Below are 14,589 nucleotides of genomic sequence, written 5' to 3' on the forward strand. Positions count from 1 at the left end.
AACTCCGAAAAAACGCAGCCAATGTGCAGGGACCTTTAGCTGGGTTTTTTATGTGGGTAATTTGTGTTTTTACATATTTTAGTATTTCAAATTGTCTGTGATGTCATGGACACTGGTCTCACTGCTGGATTACTACAATGACCATATAATGCTCCGAGACAACATGTAGTCCAGGAAGGAAGTGAGACCAGTGTCCATGACATCACTGGCACTTTTAAATACTAAAAGAAAAAGAAAACGAATTACACACATAAAACCCCCCAGGAAAGTTTCTTGTCCCCCAAACATCATTAAAATAAGATCTGGTTGCAAAAGCGGTGAAGTGGCCCTTTAACAAGGTGCTTTCTCTGTCTCTCTCCTAATCAACCCAGTGGTTACACGGTGGGTTCTCTGTGTTACGCCCAACTACACTGCATGGCAACTGGGTGGTTTCACTTGCTTCCTCTTCCCTTCACCTCCACGGGGAACTGCCGGGTCATCGAGTTGCTTCAGGTCACTGACCATTGACCATGGATGTGTCCAATGGCAGAGAGAGAGAGAGAGAGAGAGAGAGAGAGAGAGAGAGAGAGAGAGAGAGAGAGAGAGAGAGAGAGAGAGCGGAAGGAAGGAAGGAAGGTGGGTTGGGGGGCTATGGAACAGACATTGCTCTGTTCACATTGAGCGAGAGGAAGAATAGGAGACAGCGAGAACTAGAAGCGAAATGTTTGTATCTGTCGGGAGAAAGGGAGGATAGACAGATGTTCGTCTGGAGGTGCAGCACATGGGCATTGCCATTGCCGTCTAATGCATGAGTTGGAGGGGGGAAGAGGGGGGGGGGGGGGGGGGGGGAGGTATGTTTTTGAGAGGAAATGTTTTACAGCGCTCAGCGGTGTGCTCTGCTGATATTCCCCCATCAGTGTATGAGTGTGTTGTGTTGGCCTGGGTCTTTTTGTGTCTGCGTTCAATAGTTTTAGTGCGCTAGTAGTGTGTGTGCTATTGGAAATTATAGATCCAGCTGTGTTTCCATAAGTTAGACAGGAGCCACTCACTCACTGCTCTTTAAACTTTGTACATAAACGTGGTGTGTAAGTGATATTCTTTTGTTCAAATTAGTGTTAAATAGCTCTATATTCCAATAATAATCATTGCTATGTACGGTGTTCGTTTATTAGTCTCTCCAGCTCTTTAGTAATCAGAAAATACATTTTCAAGTCAGGATACCAATTTCATCCAATCAGGAGACAGAACTAATACATAATACAGAATAAACATGTGAAATTCTAAGTGATGAAACAAAAAAAATGAGCAGACAATATTTGAACTGGAATGCTATAAAACTGAAGCTAATAAATGGGTTCTCTCTCCTGATTGGATGAAATTGGTGGCCCGCATGAAAATGTATTCACTGTTTACTGTAGAGGTGGAGAGATGGGGTGATGGTACTTTAAGCCTGTCTGGCTCTATTATTAAAATGAATGTCTGCATACAGTGTACTGTATGTACCTTCTAGCAGAAATATTCCATATATCATTTACCAGTAGCTAATACGACCCTAAACTATTCCCTCTCCCTCACTCTTCATGACTCTTGCCACAGACTCCTGCCAGACTTTGGAATTATGAAATCACGAGTATGTCACGGCCCCAAATGTGACTTTTAATGAGAGAGTGTAGTTCTGTGGAGCCATCAAGCTCTGCATGGAAATCTATCTTTAATGTTTTCAACAAGCATTCGTCCCTTTTAAGTTCATGACAGCCTAATGGAAATCCCGGTTGTCGAGTTTTGTCGTCCCATCCAACCGGCAATGGGGAAAATCAGGAGTAATGCGAGGAAGTGAGAAGCTCTGGCAGATTTATACGTATACTGTAGCAATGCTGTGCAATGTGCACCCCCCATGGTTCTGACATGATGGTGGAGTACAGCACCTGAACACCTCTCCGTCTCCTGCAGGGCAAAGCTTGATTCAGCACAACACGTGTGACCCATGTGTGCTGTTATACTGTCTGTCTGTACATCACACACACCTGACGGACAATTCCCTACACGTCTATTTATTTATGTAAAATGTCAGAATGATGGACATCTGGAAGTAGTCATGGGAAGCACACATGTGTGTGTGCGTGTGTGCACACACACACACACACACACACACACACACACACACACACACACACGCACACGCACACGCACACACACGCACACAATGTAGACTACATTGGAGAAGCTTTGCTTATTTTTGATGCTGTCTGGGCCAGGCGGGGCATGCGGAGAGGCTCGCTGGTGTGTGACCAACCACACATGGCTCTTCTTGGCAACAGATGTCGACGAGGGGTCCAAACCTCAGATATCTATGATCACGGGGGGGTATCATCCAGTGGTTATTGGCAGCTTTATACCGGATCGGTTGTCGGAGTGACAAACCTCACTGGCAGTTGTAACTTGTGGGCATGCATGCGTTTGTATGTACAGTACATGCATGAGTGTGTGTGGAGGATAATTCTGTTAACTAATAACTGGGCTACTGTAAGAGAGTCCTGTAGTGTCTGTTAGCCGGCCTGCATGGAAAGTGTGGTGAATTAATGTTGTAAAACAAATACAGAACATTGTTCTTGTTCTCCGTTACACTCCATAAAGCCTGACTGTTTGTCAGAAAGTGGTGACAGAAAGCGTTGTATAGCTTTCCAACGGTCTGTAAAAGAAAATCAACCCACTGAGATGTATATGAGAAACAGATCACATGCCATCACCCATAATGTTATCATACAACTGTGGCCCTTTAATTTACATTTAACAACCAAGGGCTGCAACTATCGATTATTTTTCTTATTTTCTGCGATTTTTATGTCGATTTTGTTTGAATAAATTGAATAATGGAGAACCGTGTTTTTTAGATCAACGAATTAACGTGAATATTTATTTATTTATTTGATATATTAGACTACATTTGATGAACCACTTAAGCCTGTTTTATAGTTTCATACAGGTTTTATGAAAAATAGAAGGACATTGCCGACCTACAAGCTCATATAACGACGTGTTGCATGGCGACTCGGTGTGACCTTGTAGATCATCTACAGTCAATATCTTCAGACATATTTTCAGACATAACATTGTGTTTTCAGTCATATTGACATATGTAGTGTAGATCAGGGGTTCTCAACCTGTGGGTGGGGACCCCCAGGGGGGGGTCAATAGTAAGTTAGTCGCAAAAGCAGCCGACATAATGTACAATAACAGGTAACAGGTAGTTAAGTATTCTGCGTAAGAAACTAAGAACATGTGATATTTCCATCAGCCTCAGTCATGTCTCGGAGACGTTAGGTCGTTGTTATGTGACACTGAACAGAACCTTGCTTGTTCTAGGCCGACAGTCGCTATGATCTGTAACCCCATGCGCTGACAGAACATTTCTCCTCACTTCTACACACACCTAGTATTCACACACTCATAAATAGTTACACGCATGCATGCATGGGTCGCACGCAGGCAGGCCCGCAGGCACGCAGGCATGCACGCCTTTGGCCAGATTGCATTTATATCCACGCTATTAAATAATGGTTTACACATTACGCGAAACCGCCGGTCAGTCCAAGTCTAGTTCCGATTTTAAGACTTCTATTCCATGTATATTTTTGAGCGGCACAGCTTTGTGTGTATGTCTGTCCGTATGAGCACGGAAACGATGACTTCGATTGGCTGCTGTATGATGACGTTCTCATCATCATACATCATCATCACGATGGAAAAAGGCGGCGCTCACTTCACACAAGTGTGATTTTTCTTCTTTTTTGATATACAGCTTTTGTCCCCACACGTCTCAATATTTGCCATTGACAATGAAAGGAGAAATTAGGTCATATGTGCCTCAGATATGACGTACATTTGTGGCAACACAAACATTAAATGCCATTGACAATGAAGGCAAAAGTTACGTCATATGTAGACGAGCAAATCAGTGAGATGATGTATGATGATGTATAATGATAAGAGCGCCCCTCACTTCACACGGGTATGATTTTTGTATTGTTATTACCTTATTACTTCCTCGTATCTCTCTTACCTATCTGCGGTTCATGCCTGCTTTCGTGTTGTTCAAATGGATCAATAAATTAGTATAAGTTCAATTATGGCAGTTTATCAATTTGGAATGTGTTTTAATTTATATTGTAAGACTTTATCCATAACAGATTCTCTGTGGAAACTGGGGGGTTACTACTCTGTACGTATAATGGTATCAGGGGTAGTCTGGCCACAAGACATACCAGGCATATGCCCGGTGGGCCGACCCTCTGGTGGTCTGGGCCGGTCTGGGCCGGTCTGGGCCAAATGTTAAATTAGTTGTCTGTTGGTTGTGTATCATTTATGTTGTACTGCAAATGTGGTGGTGTTAAGGGCTTGTATTTGTATGGGCCTCGACCCGAAAAGTCAGTACAGTGTCTACGTGCTGGTTGTGGTGGGCCAGTCTGGGCCAAATTCCGCAAAAATGTCCGGGCCGAATATTTGTCTCAGTACAGCCCTGAATGGTATGCCATTAGAAAGTAGGTGAAAGTTGGCACCTACATCACAAAACTTCAGGACACTTTCAGTCTCTTTTTCAATGTATTTACTCTCTGACATGCTATTTATAGTGGCAGAAATCTGTCTGAGATTTACACAAACCCTGCTAAATGTCTCGGGGCCGAGGGGCATCTTTCTGTCTTCTCCTGTCTTGGACTCCTTAATAGTTTCTAAGCATTCAGAACCACGTGAACCCTACCGTCCCTATTCAGGGGTGAATGTACGTGAAAATAGCAGATTTACAAGCTCACAAATACGTCGCAATGCAACTCGTTGTGAGCTTGTAGATCAGCTATTTTCTTGGAGAAATGAAGGGGGGCTAGTATAGAGCCCATGGTCAACATTCATTTGTTTTATGTGCAAAGAGAGAAAGAGAACCATTCTCTTTCTCTCTATGCACATAAAACAACCTTTTTAATAATGAGTGATTGTTTTTTTTTCCTTTTTAATACTATATAATTTTAGTTCCCAACCATCCCACTCTCCCCACAAAACACCAAGAAAATCATTCTAGCAGATTGATACTATTAGAGAACAAGATAAGGAGCATGAAGTCCCTGTTTAATATAGTTTTAGATGTATCTACAGTATGTGATGTGTGAACTGTGATGTGAGTTGCAGATATGGGGGGAGATGAATGGAGAGTCTATTGATATTTTGTGTTGTTGAATGTAGTAAAGGAAAACCTTTTTATTTAGATCAGTTTAGAAGCCAGACCAACCCTCAATGTCACCATCAAATCCAAGTGCTAATTTAACCATGAGAACAGTTTTTGCAGAGTTAAATGAACACTAAAGGTAAAGGATGTCACTGTGTGTAGCAGACTTTTGGGCTCATCCCTCCAACTCAGTGTTGTGAAGTGTTGTATTGTTGACAAGGAGGCCTGTTTTATGCTTTGTTGGGCACCAGTGTTGTACTCCAAAAATTAGCAGATATACAAGCCCATATTATGCTTATAGATCTGCTATTTTTGACAGGTGACACCGTCATATGACAAGGTATAAATGAAAGACTTCAGGGGCAGAAATAGCTCCGGAAACCTAGTTGGGAAAACGGAGCAACATTCCTCTGGGAGTCTGGACATGTCAGACTTCCATCTTTGCGGAAATAAGACGGGCCTCCTTCAAAGGCACGAGACGGCCAGCTCACATGGGGGGAGAGAGAGTGGCACCACCGTGTTAAAATCACCAACTGCCTGAGAAAGGGCAAAAGATGATGCTTGTCCATCTGTGGACCTGACGGCAGAGCAGGCGATGAGGATGGATTCCAGGTCCGAATTTTAGGGGCAGAGCACACTCATTTAAGCCTAATCCATTCTTTGTCACTACCCGCAAAAAAACTACGTCACATGTTCTTAATTTAATTTCACCCGTTATTTTTGGTGAGCCACATTGACACTTATTTTTTTATAGTCAAGGGATAAATTAGGTTTAAGTATGAACTGAAACGGGCTGATTCAGTGTGATTGACACTGGCAGAGGCAGAGCATGGCTTGGCTGCATGGGTGGCCAGGGATGGGCTGGCCGGTATGACTTATGGAGACAGAAAGGCTGTTTGTTTGAATCATTACTAGACCTCAGAGGGTGAGATGGGCTTTCACACTACAGTACCAAACCCAAATCCTTCCACCTGGACCAGACCAACCAAAGCAAACTGTGGCATCTTGTGTTACAGACTAGAACATGGTCTACTCTGGGCGGCCCAGCTGCAGCATCATTCTGCTGGCTCACAGCTGTCCTGTTTTGTGTTCTGACTGGAAGGAATCAAGCCGTTGAGCAGTCAGACACACAGGGTTCAATTTGCTGGGGGTTGCCTCTGCTTTTGACATCCCCTCCTCTGGTAATGTTTGGCTTCCGGTCAGTCTTCCGGTCAGTCTTCCGGTCAGTCTTCTGGTCAGACTGCATGCATCCCAAAAATAGGCAATCAACAATCTCATCAACTTGTAGATCGGCTAATTTGTTGTTATTTGTCTTTTGATGAAGTACATAGGGCTTAAGTGGTTAAGAAAATGACCTCCGCTTTTTTTCTTTATAAATTGAACCCTGCCGATTACAGACACACACAGTCACACATGGCACTATAAGAAAGAAGTCGTTTTTTAAAGATGATTTAGTCAAGTTTATAGGTGCAACTTAAAGATCCTTATCGCAGTCGCAGCTATAATGACTTCTTAATGTCATCTTCTTTTTGCAATCTTGTTTTTTTTAAGCGGTTTTGTAACTTTTTATTGTAGTGAAGCTTAGCTTAAGAATTTCACATGTACGGTAGGTCTATGTACCTGACCGTGGAAAAGTGACAATACCACTGAATCTGAATCAATATTTTTGTACCAAAGTTGTGACGAAAGAAGAGCTGTGAAGAAAATAAAGGCAGGGTACAACACTTGTCTTTGTCTGAGGCGTAAATGTCTTTAAATAAATACTTTTTGAAAAGCCTATGGGGAAAATGAATGGGGAATTATTTCCTGAGCCTATCTCCTGTTTCTGTAGCGTGAGGCATGTACAAGTAGACCCCCTGGACATGACGCTAGTATGTAGCAGGGACTTACCCCCAATCCAACCCTTGATGCTGAGTGCCAAGCAGGGAGGCATTGGGTCTCATGTTTTATAGTCTTTGGTATGAACCCCCGACCTCCCAGTCTCAGGGCGGACACTCATACCACAAAGCCACTGAGCTGAGGGGGTGACAGAAATATTTAACACTCTTGTAAAATTACTTTTGAGTGGCAGGCAATGAATGCAAGCATGTTCAAAGTCAAAGTCGTACGATTTGTAAAACACTTTACCGCAGTGAAATTTGTTCTCCACATTTGACCCATCTCTTGGAGCAGTGATCCACAGCCAAGGAGCAGTGAGCTGCAGCTCGGTAATCATTTGATTAGTAGATTTAACCCCCCAATCCAACCCATTGATGCTGAGTGCCAAGCAGGGAGTCATTGGGTCCCATTTTTACCTCAGTCTTTGGTATGACCCAGCCCGGGGATCGAACCCCAACCTCCCAGTCTCAGGGCGGACACTCTAACCACAAGGTCACTGTCTGGTGTCTGTTCAGTCTTGTAAAACGATGAATCTGTCAACATGTGTTGTACAGTGGGATAATGCAGGTATTAGGCTACAGTGCTTCCCCAGCATAAAACAGATGAGCGGTGTAGTTAAGCCCTAGTAGTTTATATGCCTTGTTGTACTTATACTTATATGAGCTTGTAGATTGGCTATTTTAAGTCTACAATGACATGACATGCTGACAGGTTAAAAGTGGTTAAAGTTACCGTTTAGCTGTACTGCTGTTGGGAACCTGTTCATCATGGAAACCGACATCCAGTTCTGTTTTGTGTTTAGAAGAAAGTAGCATCTGCGGCAAGTAGCTGAGATTTTGGTAGAGGTCAACACAGCTAGGGCAGCCGCTTGCTGAAGCCCATGGATATAGCAACATATAATGTGGCTCCTCTGGTGGCTGATGGCTCCCTCTGGTGGCTGATGGCTGCCTGCGCAGGAATTAACCCAAACTCAGACTTTATCATACACTTGAGCTTAATGCAAAAGGGGGTCATGCATTCTAAACATGTAATTTATTCACGATGAAACTGCTGAGCCAGTAGAATATTTAATTTGAAAAGATTTGCTGTAACCGGATCCCAAAAAAAGGTGAAAGGTGAAAGAGGCCCATCAATAATAATGCCACACCAACCACAGCAGCTCTTATTGTGACTGAGTCATTTGTATTATGCTAAAACTGAATATCAGTTGCTGCTGAGGCGGCATAGAGACTTCAAGGGGTAATAGAAACCACATGAATGTAGCACTTTGATGGACTAATATAAAGGTGTCATCATCTATTCTCTCTGTCATCAGTTTGTTTTTTGGCTTTCGCTTTTATTTTATATTATTTATGGAGGGATAGACAGTAGGCTGACAGGAAATGGGGAGAGAGATGGGTGGGGGGTGACGTGCAGTAAAGGCCGTCAGGATCGGGAATCAAACCCGCAGCACACTGCCAGACTGGATTACCAGCCAAGGTGCCTGGACCGCTGAGCCACGGCCCAGGCCGTCATCAGTCTTGATGGAGTTAGTATATTCACTTTACTGTAACATTCATAAGTTCACAAGTTCATAAGAAGGGATCGGATTTACATCAAAGGCCTGGCCAACAGACAAACGCAGTGAGCATAGTGTGATTCATTTTTTTATTTGTTGGGGACAGAGAGAGAAACCGGGAATGGGTTTGAACTCACATTACACACAATCAGAATAAAACTTTTAATTTACACGTATAAAGAAGTGGGTTAAATTTGTTTTTCTGTATGCAAGCTCCATCGTTTTCAAATTCAAAGCTCCATGGCTTTACATTTTCATAAACTGGTCACTGAATTGCTTATATGCCACTGGCCTTTTTTTGGGTAAACATATTTTATTGGTTTTGTAGAGAAACATATAGGCAGCAAATGTGTCATGAAATAATGTTCCAACAACAATTAATACATACATACATACATACATACATACATACATACATACATACATACATACATACATACATGGTACACTGACTGACTAAAACGTACGATTTCATAGTAAATGTAATTTCCCTGAACAACTTAGACATTTCCAAGTTCCAAATTGAGGAACCAAGGAACAACCAAAGTGGATTGTAGATCCTTATTGTATTGCTGTAGTATTTTTGTGGGATGTGGGCCATTTGTAGCAGTGTACGGTGTGTGAGAATGTGTCTAACAGCTCCATTCCAAGTCTATAATATTCAGTTTTTCCAATCATAAAATGAGTGTGTATGTGAGTCACTGGCCATATGAATCAAGCAGTCAAGGAACGCGTATCTCAGTCCAGCAGTGTCATTACTTAGCACTAAAGCAATAATGTAACTTGAAAAGCCGTCATCAATCCTGTGTATTTTGTTTAAAGGGGTTCCCGCCCAGAATGGGTTTAATACAGAATATTTGGTGCGCAGAGAACACTTTTGTCAGGAAGGTGGAAAAGAGCAAAGTGTATAATCTGAACACAGCTACAAAATAATTCAAATTTACTAATCATGACTACTAATTACAGACATAACATTGGAAAATGATTGCACATTGCACACAGACTCTGGCTTGTATTTTGTTGTTCTGTCTCCAGCAAATGAAATAAGAACATTAGCAATTGAGTTAAGCAGTGGCTTCCGTTGGATGGTACTTTAAAACAAAACTTGAACCTTTGTTGACACTAGTTGACAAAATGAAGGCATGGTAGGGTAGGGTTATTCAATTGCAGAATTTTGAACAAAAGTGATAAAAGGTAACCCCTCCTACACAATAGATAACAAAATCAAAAATTGGAAAGAAGAAAAAAAAGGAGAAAGGAACTGAGTGTTTTTTCTTATTTTATTTTCTCATTTAAAAAGAAGAATGTCGTGTTGGGAAAGTTTGAGAGCAAGAGTGTCTGTCCTGTTGTCTTTATTTTGTTTGTCTGTTCACATTTGTTACTGTTTAACTGTTTTTTGTTTTTTGTTTATCACATTTATGTACCTTTTTTATTATGTATTGTATGTCACTTAATTACACATTATCTGTCAATGATATTCTTAAGTTATGTCATAATACAAAAAGCCTAATAAAAACTATTTAAAAAAAAAAAAAAGTGATAAAAGGTTTACATTCAACAACAACAACACATTTAGACTAATGTCTGTTTGTCCTCTCTTTCCTTTCTTCAGGCTATTATGGCCATGCCTCCTCTCCTCCTGAACCCCTTCCTCCTGGCGCTGTTCCAGCTGGTCGCGTCAACCGGAGGGGCATACATGTATGGACACAAGCAGCTGCAGCATCCCCAACATCACCAGCCAATGCAACACGAGCAGCACATGGGCATGGTCAAAGAGGGCTATCCACAGCAGCAGTACCCGGGCAAGGAGATGCCCTATATGCCGTACCCCCAGTACAAGCTTCCCCACCAGATGCCTGTGCTGCATAAGGGCAAGGGCATGGACATCCCTCGTAAGGGTGGAGTCTTCAAAGGACAGGACAAAGGTGTCTTTAAAGCAGCCGGACAGGACAAGGGTGAGTCTACCTACCATTTCAAGCTAGAAGCTATGATCTACAGTCATTTTGTGTCCCTATTCCTTGTGTGTGTGTGTGTGTGTGTGTGTGTGTGTGTGTGTGTGTGTGTGTGTGTGTGTGTGTGTGTGTGTGTGTGTGTGTGTGTGCGTGCGCGTGCGTGTGCGCACATTCACGCACAGCCAATCAAATACAAATGTTTGGTCAAACCATTGGGCTTCCATTGGAAATGCATTGGAGCGGCCATTAAACACAGACAAGATACAAGACAGGTGTTTGATATGTGTGAATGCAGCCCAATAAGAGCCTATCTCTATCTAGACCCATGGGAGATGGATGCTGAGGTGGAGCGCCATGCCTACCATCTGCTCCCACTACTTGCCGCACACAAGCCGTGCTACTCATGCGCTGATTAAGAACAGTGCATAGATTACAAGCTCACAAGCTCACATCTATAAGATCACAACGTGGCATGGAGCGGCGCGTTGTGTAGATCTGCTATTTTCCCTGGTTTGGGCCCTGCAAATACATCTCATTTCTTTTTTGGGTCTTGAGCTAAAAAGTTTGGGAACCTCTGCCCTAGACTAGAGGATGGTGTTTTAGTTTTATACAGATTATACCATATTTAGATTGCAACAAAATATCACCTACTCACTAAATATTTCATTGTGTGCATTGATGTGTAAATGATAAATATTGATATATTGAGTATTTCTGCTATTGCCAACAGGTATTAATATCCCTGCTATTATGGACCTCACGGGAAATCGTGAACCAGGCCCAGTGGGACCAACTGGACCAAACGGGCCTGCTGGGCCTGCAGGACCTCCAGGACCTCCAGGGATTGGACAGGCAGGACCTGATGGACCTCCGGGCACCCCTGGTCCACAAGGGGAACCTGGTGTAGGGAAAGCAGGCTTACCAGGACCATCAGGGAACCCAGGAGTAGATGGGGAGCCCGGACCTCAAGGGGAAATGGGCCCCGGTGGCGGAGACGGGCCAGACGGACAGCCAGGGCCTCAGGGGGCCCCCGGACCTCCCGGACTGCCAGGGATAGGTAAACCAGGAGGGCAGGGACTACCAGGCCAGCCAGGCCCACGAGCAGAGCCAGGACACAAAGGTCTGCCCGGACTTCCCGGGTTACCGGGACCAAAGGGAGAAAAGGGAATTGGCCAGCCAGGGCAGCCTGGGTACAAAGGACACCCGGGACAGCTAGGTCCAGCCGGCCCAGGAGGTTTACCTGGTGTGGGAAGACCCGGATTGAATGGGATGCCCGGTCCACAAGGCCCACTAGGGAAACCGGGACCACCAGGAGATGAAGGACAGTCTGGTCCACCTGGGGAAGGCGGTGCGCTTGGCCCACCGGGTCTGCCTGGTCAGGGCAAACCAGGTCAGAATGGCTTGCCCGGACAGCCAGGCATGCTGGGAGGGAAAGGACATCCAGGACCACCAGGTTTGCCCGGGAAGCCAGGACTTCCTGGATTTGGAAAACCAGGATTCCCAGGACCAAAAGGTGATAAGGGCTTGGGTGGCGGGCCAGGACCTTCCGGACCAAAGGGAGATAAAGGCCATGGAGGACTTCCTGGTATGCTTGGATCCCCTGGACCAAATGGCCCGCCAGGCCCTTCTGGTCCTCTGGGACCAGCAGGAGGTATTGGTGCTCCTGGACCTAAAGGAGACAGTGGAGAGGGAGGGCAAAAGGGGCTTGATGGTGCCCCAGGTGAATTGGGTCCTCCTGGACTTTCTGGAAGAGATGGTCTAACTGGAGAAGATGGTGTGCCAGGGCAAAGAGGTCCACCAGGGCCGAGTGGCGGAAAAGGAGACGGTGGACACAAAGGTGTACCTGGTTCTCCAGGTACTTCAGGACTTCCTGGGCCAAAGGGACAAGCTGGATTAGGTGGTGAAGTGGGTCCCCAAGGACCTAAAGGTATTCCAGGCACGGATGGTGGACGAGGGCCAATTGGACCTCCCGGACCAAATGGGCAAAAAGGAGATAGTGGCCTTCCCGGTCTCCCTGGCGCTCCTGGAGAGGGGATCCAAGGTGGTGTGGGTCCCTTGGGGCCCACAGGGAAAGAGGGCCCAGCAGGTCCAGCTGGACAGCCAGGTCAGAATGGCCTCCCTGGGCCTCCTGGTCCAGCCGGAGCACCTATTGTACCATGCCCAACATGCCCAACACCGACCAACATGGCCGTGTTGGGCCATGTTGATGGCAAGAAGGGCAAGTATGCAGGCAAAGGAGGGGCAGAGGTCATCGGTGTCAGTGGCCTGGAAATGCCGGCGTTCACAGCCGTAGTGACCAAGCCCTTCCCACCCACGGGCACGCCGGTAATCTTCGACACGCTCCTGTATAACGGTCGTCAAAACTACAATCCCCAGACAGGCGTGTTCACCTGTGACATGGCCGGCATTTATTACTTTGCCTACCACGTTCACTGCAAAGGAGCCAACGTGTGGGTGGCCTTGATGAGGAACAATGAGCCAGTCATGTACACGTATGACGAATACAAGAAGGGCTTCCTAGATCAGGCGTCAGGCAGTGCAGTATTACCTCTACAGCCTGGGGATACGGTTTACATCCAACTGCCTTCAGACCAGGCCGGTGGACTTTATGCAGGCCAATACGTTCACTCCTCCTTCTCCGGGTACTTGTTATATCCAATGTAAAAAAAAAACATTTATTTGAGTGGTATGTTTTTGTTGTTGTTGTTTGTTTGTTTGTTTTCAATAAAACATCTACAATCTGTTGCTCCAGTCAACAGAGATGGGAGGACAAGACGGACTGTCTGTTGGCAAATCTGAAGTGTCTGTATATACCGTGCGTACAGCAGAGTTCATAGCCATGTATTTGCTAGTACAAGGAGTTTTGTACTCTGACAATTATGTAAGAATGTGTAAGACGTCACATTCAAAGAAGACATTATATAATTTATTTGCATTTGGCAAGTAATGAATCATTTCAGACTCGGAGTTTGATTTATAATTTGGTACAAACAGAAATGCAGAATCCACGCTATAGGGAGGAGGGTGTAAAATTGGTGTGATTCTAATATTTTCGCGGTGTCACGTTATCTCTCTGCCCTAATTAGTTCTTATCAAAACTGGCAGCTGCCCTATGTGGCAAAGAATGTAAAACAGAAAACTTAAAGATATATTTCACTTTGGTTGGACAACTACATTTTAGCATGCATACGTTGATATGAATTAACGAACAGTCAATCCCCAATATTTGCTTACATTTGCAGAATCCAAGATCCCTTGTCCATAGTGTGTGTGTGTGTGTGTGTGTGTGTGTGTGTGTGTGTGTGTGTGTGTGTGTGTGTGTGTGTGTGTGTGTGTGTGTGTGTGTGTGTGTGTGTGTGTGTGTGTGCGTGCGTGTGCGTGTGCGTGTGCGTGTGCGCGTGTGTGTGTGACACAATATTGATACAGGTGAAATGAAACCTACCTACAAACAATTGTAACATCACTTGATTTTTGACTTGATTAAGTCTAAAGCCCAAACCACACCATGTTGCAACTCCTTGCAATGAAACCATTTTAAGGTCAACCACACCTCCTTGAGTTGCAAGGAGTTGCATTGGTTGACCTTAAAACGGTTTTGTTGCAAGGAGTTGCATTGGTTGACCTTAAAACAGTTTTGTTGCAAGGAGTTGCAACACGGTGTGGTTTGGGCTTAAGAGTCTGCCAGTAGTGTGCTACTATTGCTGCTTGTATGGATGTTAATGTCAATCATTATCTTACACTATCTAATGCTAAGTAGGCTATTTGTGAGAGCTATGTCAATGAATTATACCAATGAAATGTGTGAAAGTTGTAAACATATTTTTCCAGTTTTAACCAATGAGGAGGTGAGATGGAACATGGAATTGACCATACAGTGTGTTTACCTCAGCAATATTGGTGGTCAACCATTGATGGACTCAGGGTTTGCATACTAAAAGTTAAAAGGTGCATCTAAAGGAAAATATTTCTTTTAAATTTGATTAAAGAAATGAAACCATTGCATGCGT

General features: G+C 44.2%; 1 protein-coding gene across 2 annotated transcripts in view; it reads left to right on the forward strand.

Annotated features, from left to right (window-relative positions):
- The window catches only part of col8a1a (collagen, type VIII, alpha 1a), a 63,006-nt gene extending 49,185 nt beyond the window's left edge, over positions 1–13,821 (forward strand). For both annotated transcript variants that reach the window (XM_079518997.1, XM_079518998.1), the window contains 2 exons: positions 10,243–10,585; positions 11,313–13,821. In XM_079518997.1, the coding sequence (XP_079375123.1) occupies positions 10,249–10,585; positions 11,313–13,246 (2,271 nt within the window). In that variant the 5' untranslated portion in view covers positions 10,243–10,248 and the 3' untranslated portion in view covers positions 13,247–13,821. The remainder of the gene's footprint in view (positions 1–10,242; positions 10,586–11,312) is intronic.
- The last annotated feature ends 768 nt before the right edge of the window (positions 13,822–14,589 follow it).

Source organism: Electrona antarctica (genome assembly GCF_951216825.1).
Source record: "Electrona antarctica genome assembly, chromosome: 13".
NCBI classification, from domain to species: domain Eukaryota; kingdom Metazoa; phylum Chordata; class Actinopteri; order Myctophiformes; family Myctophidae; genus Electrona; species Electrona antarctica.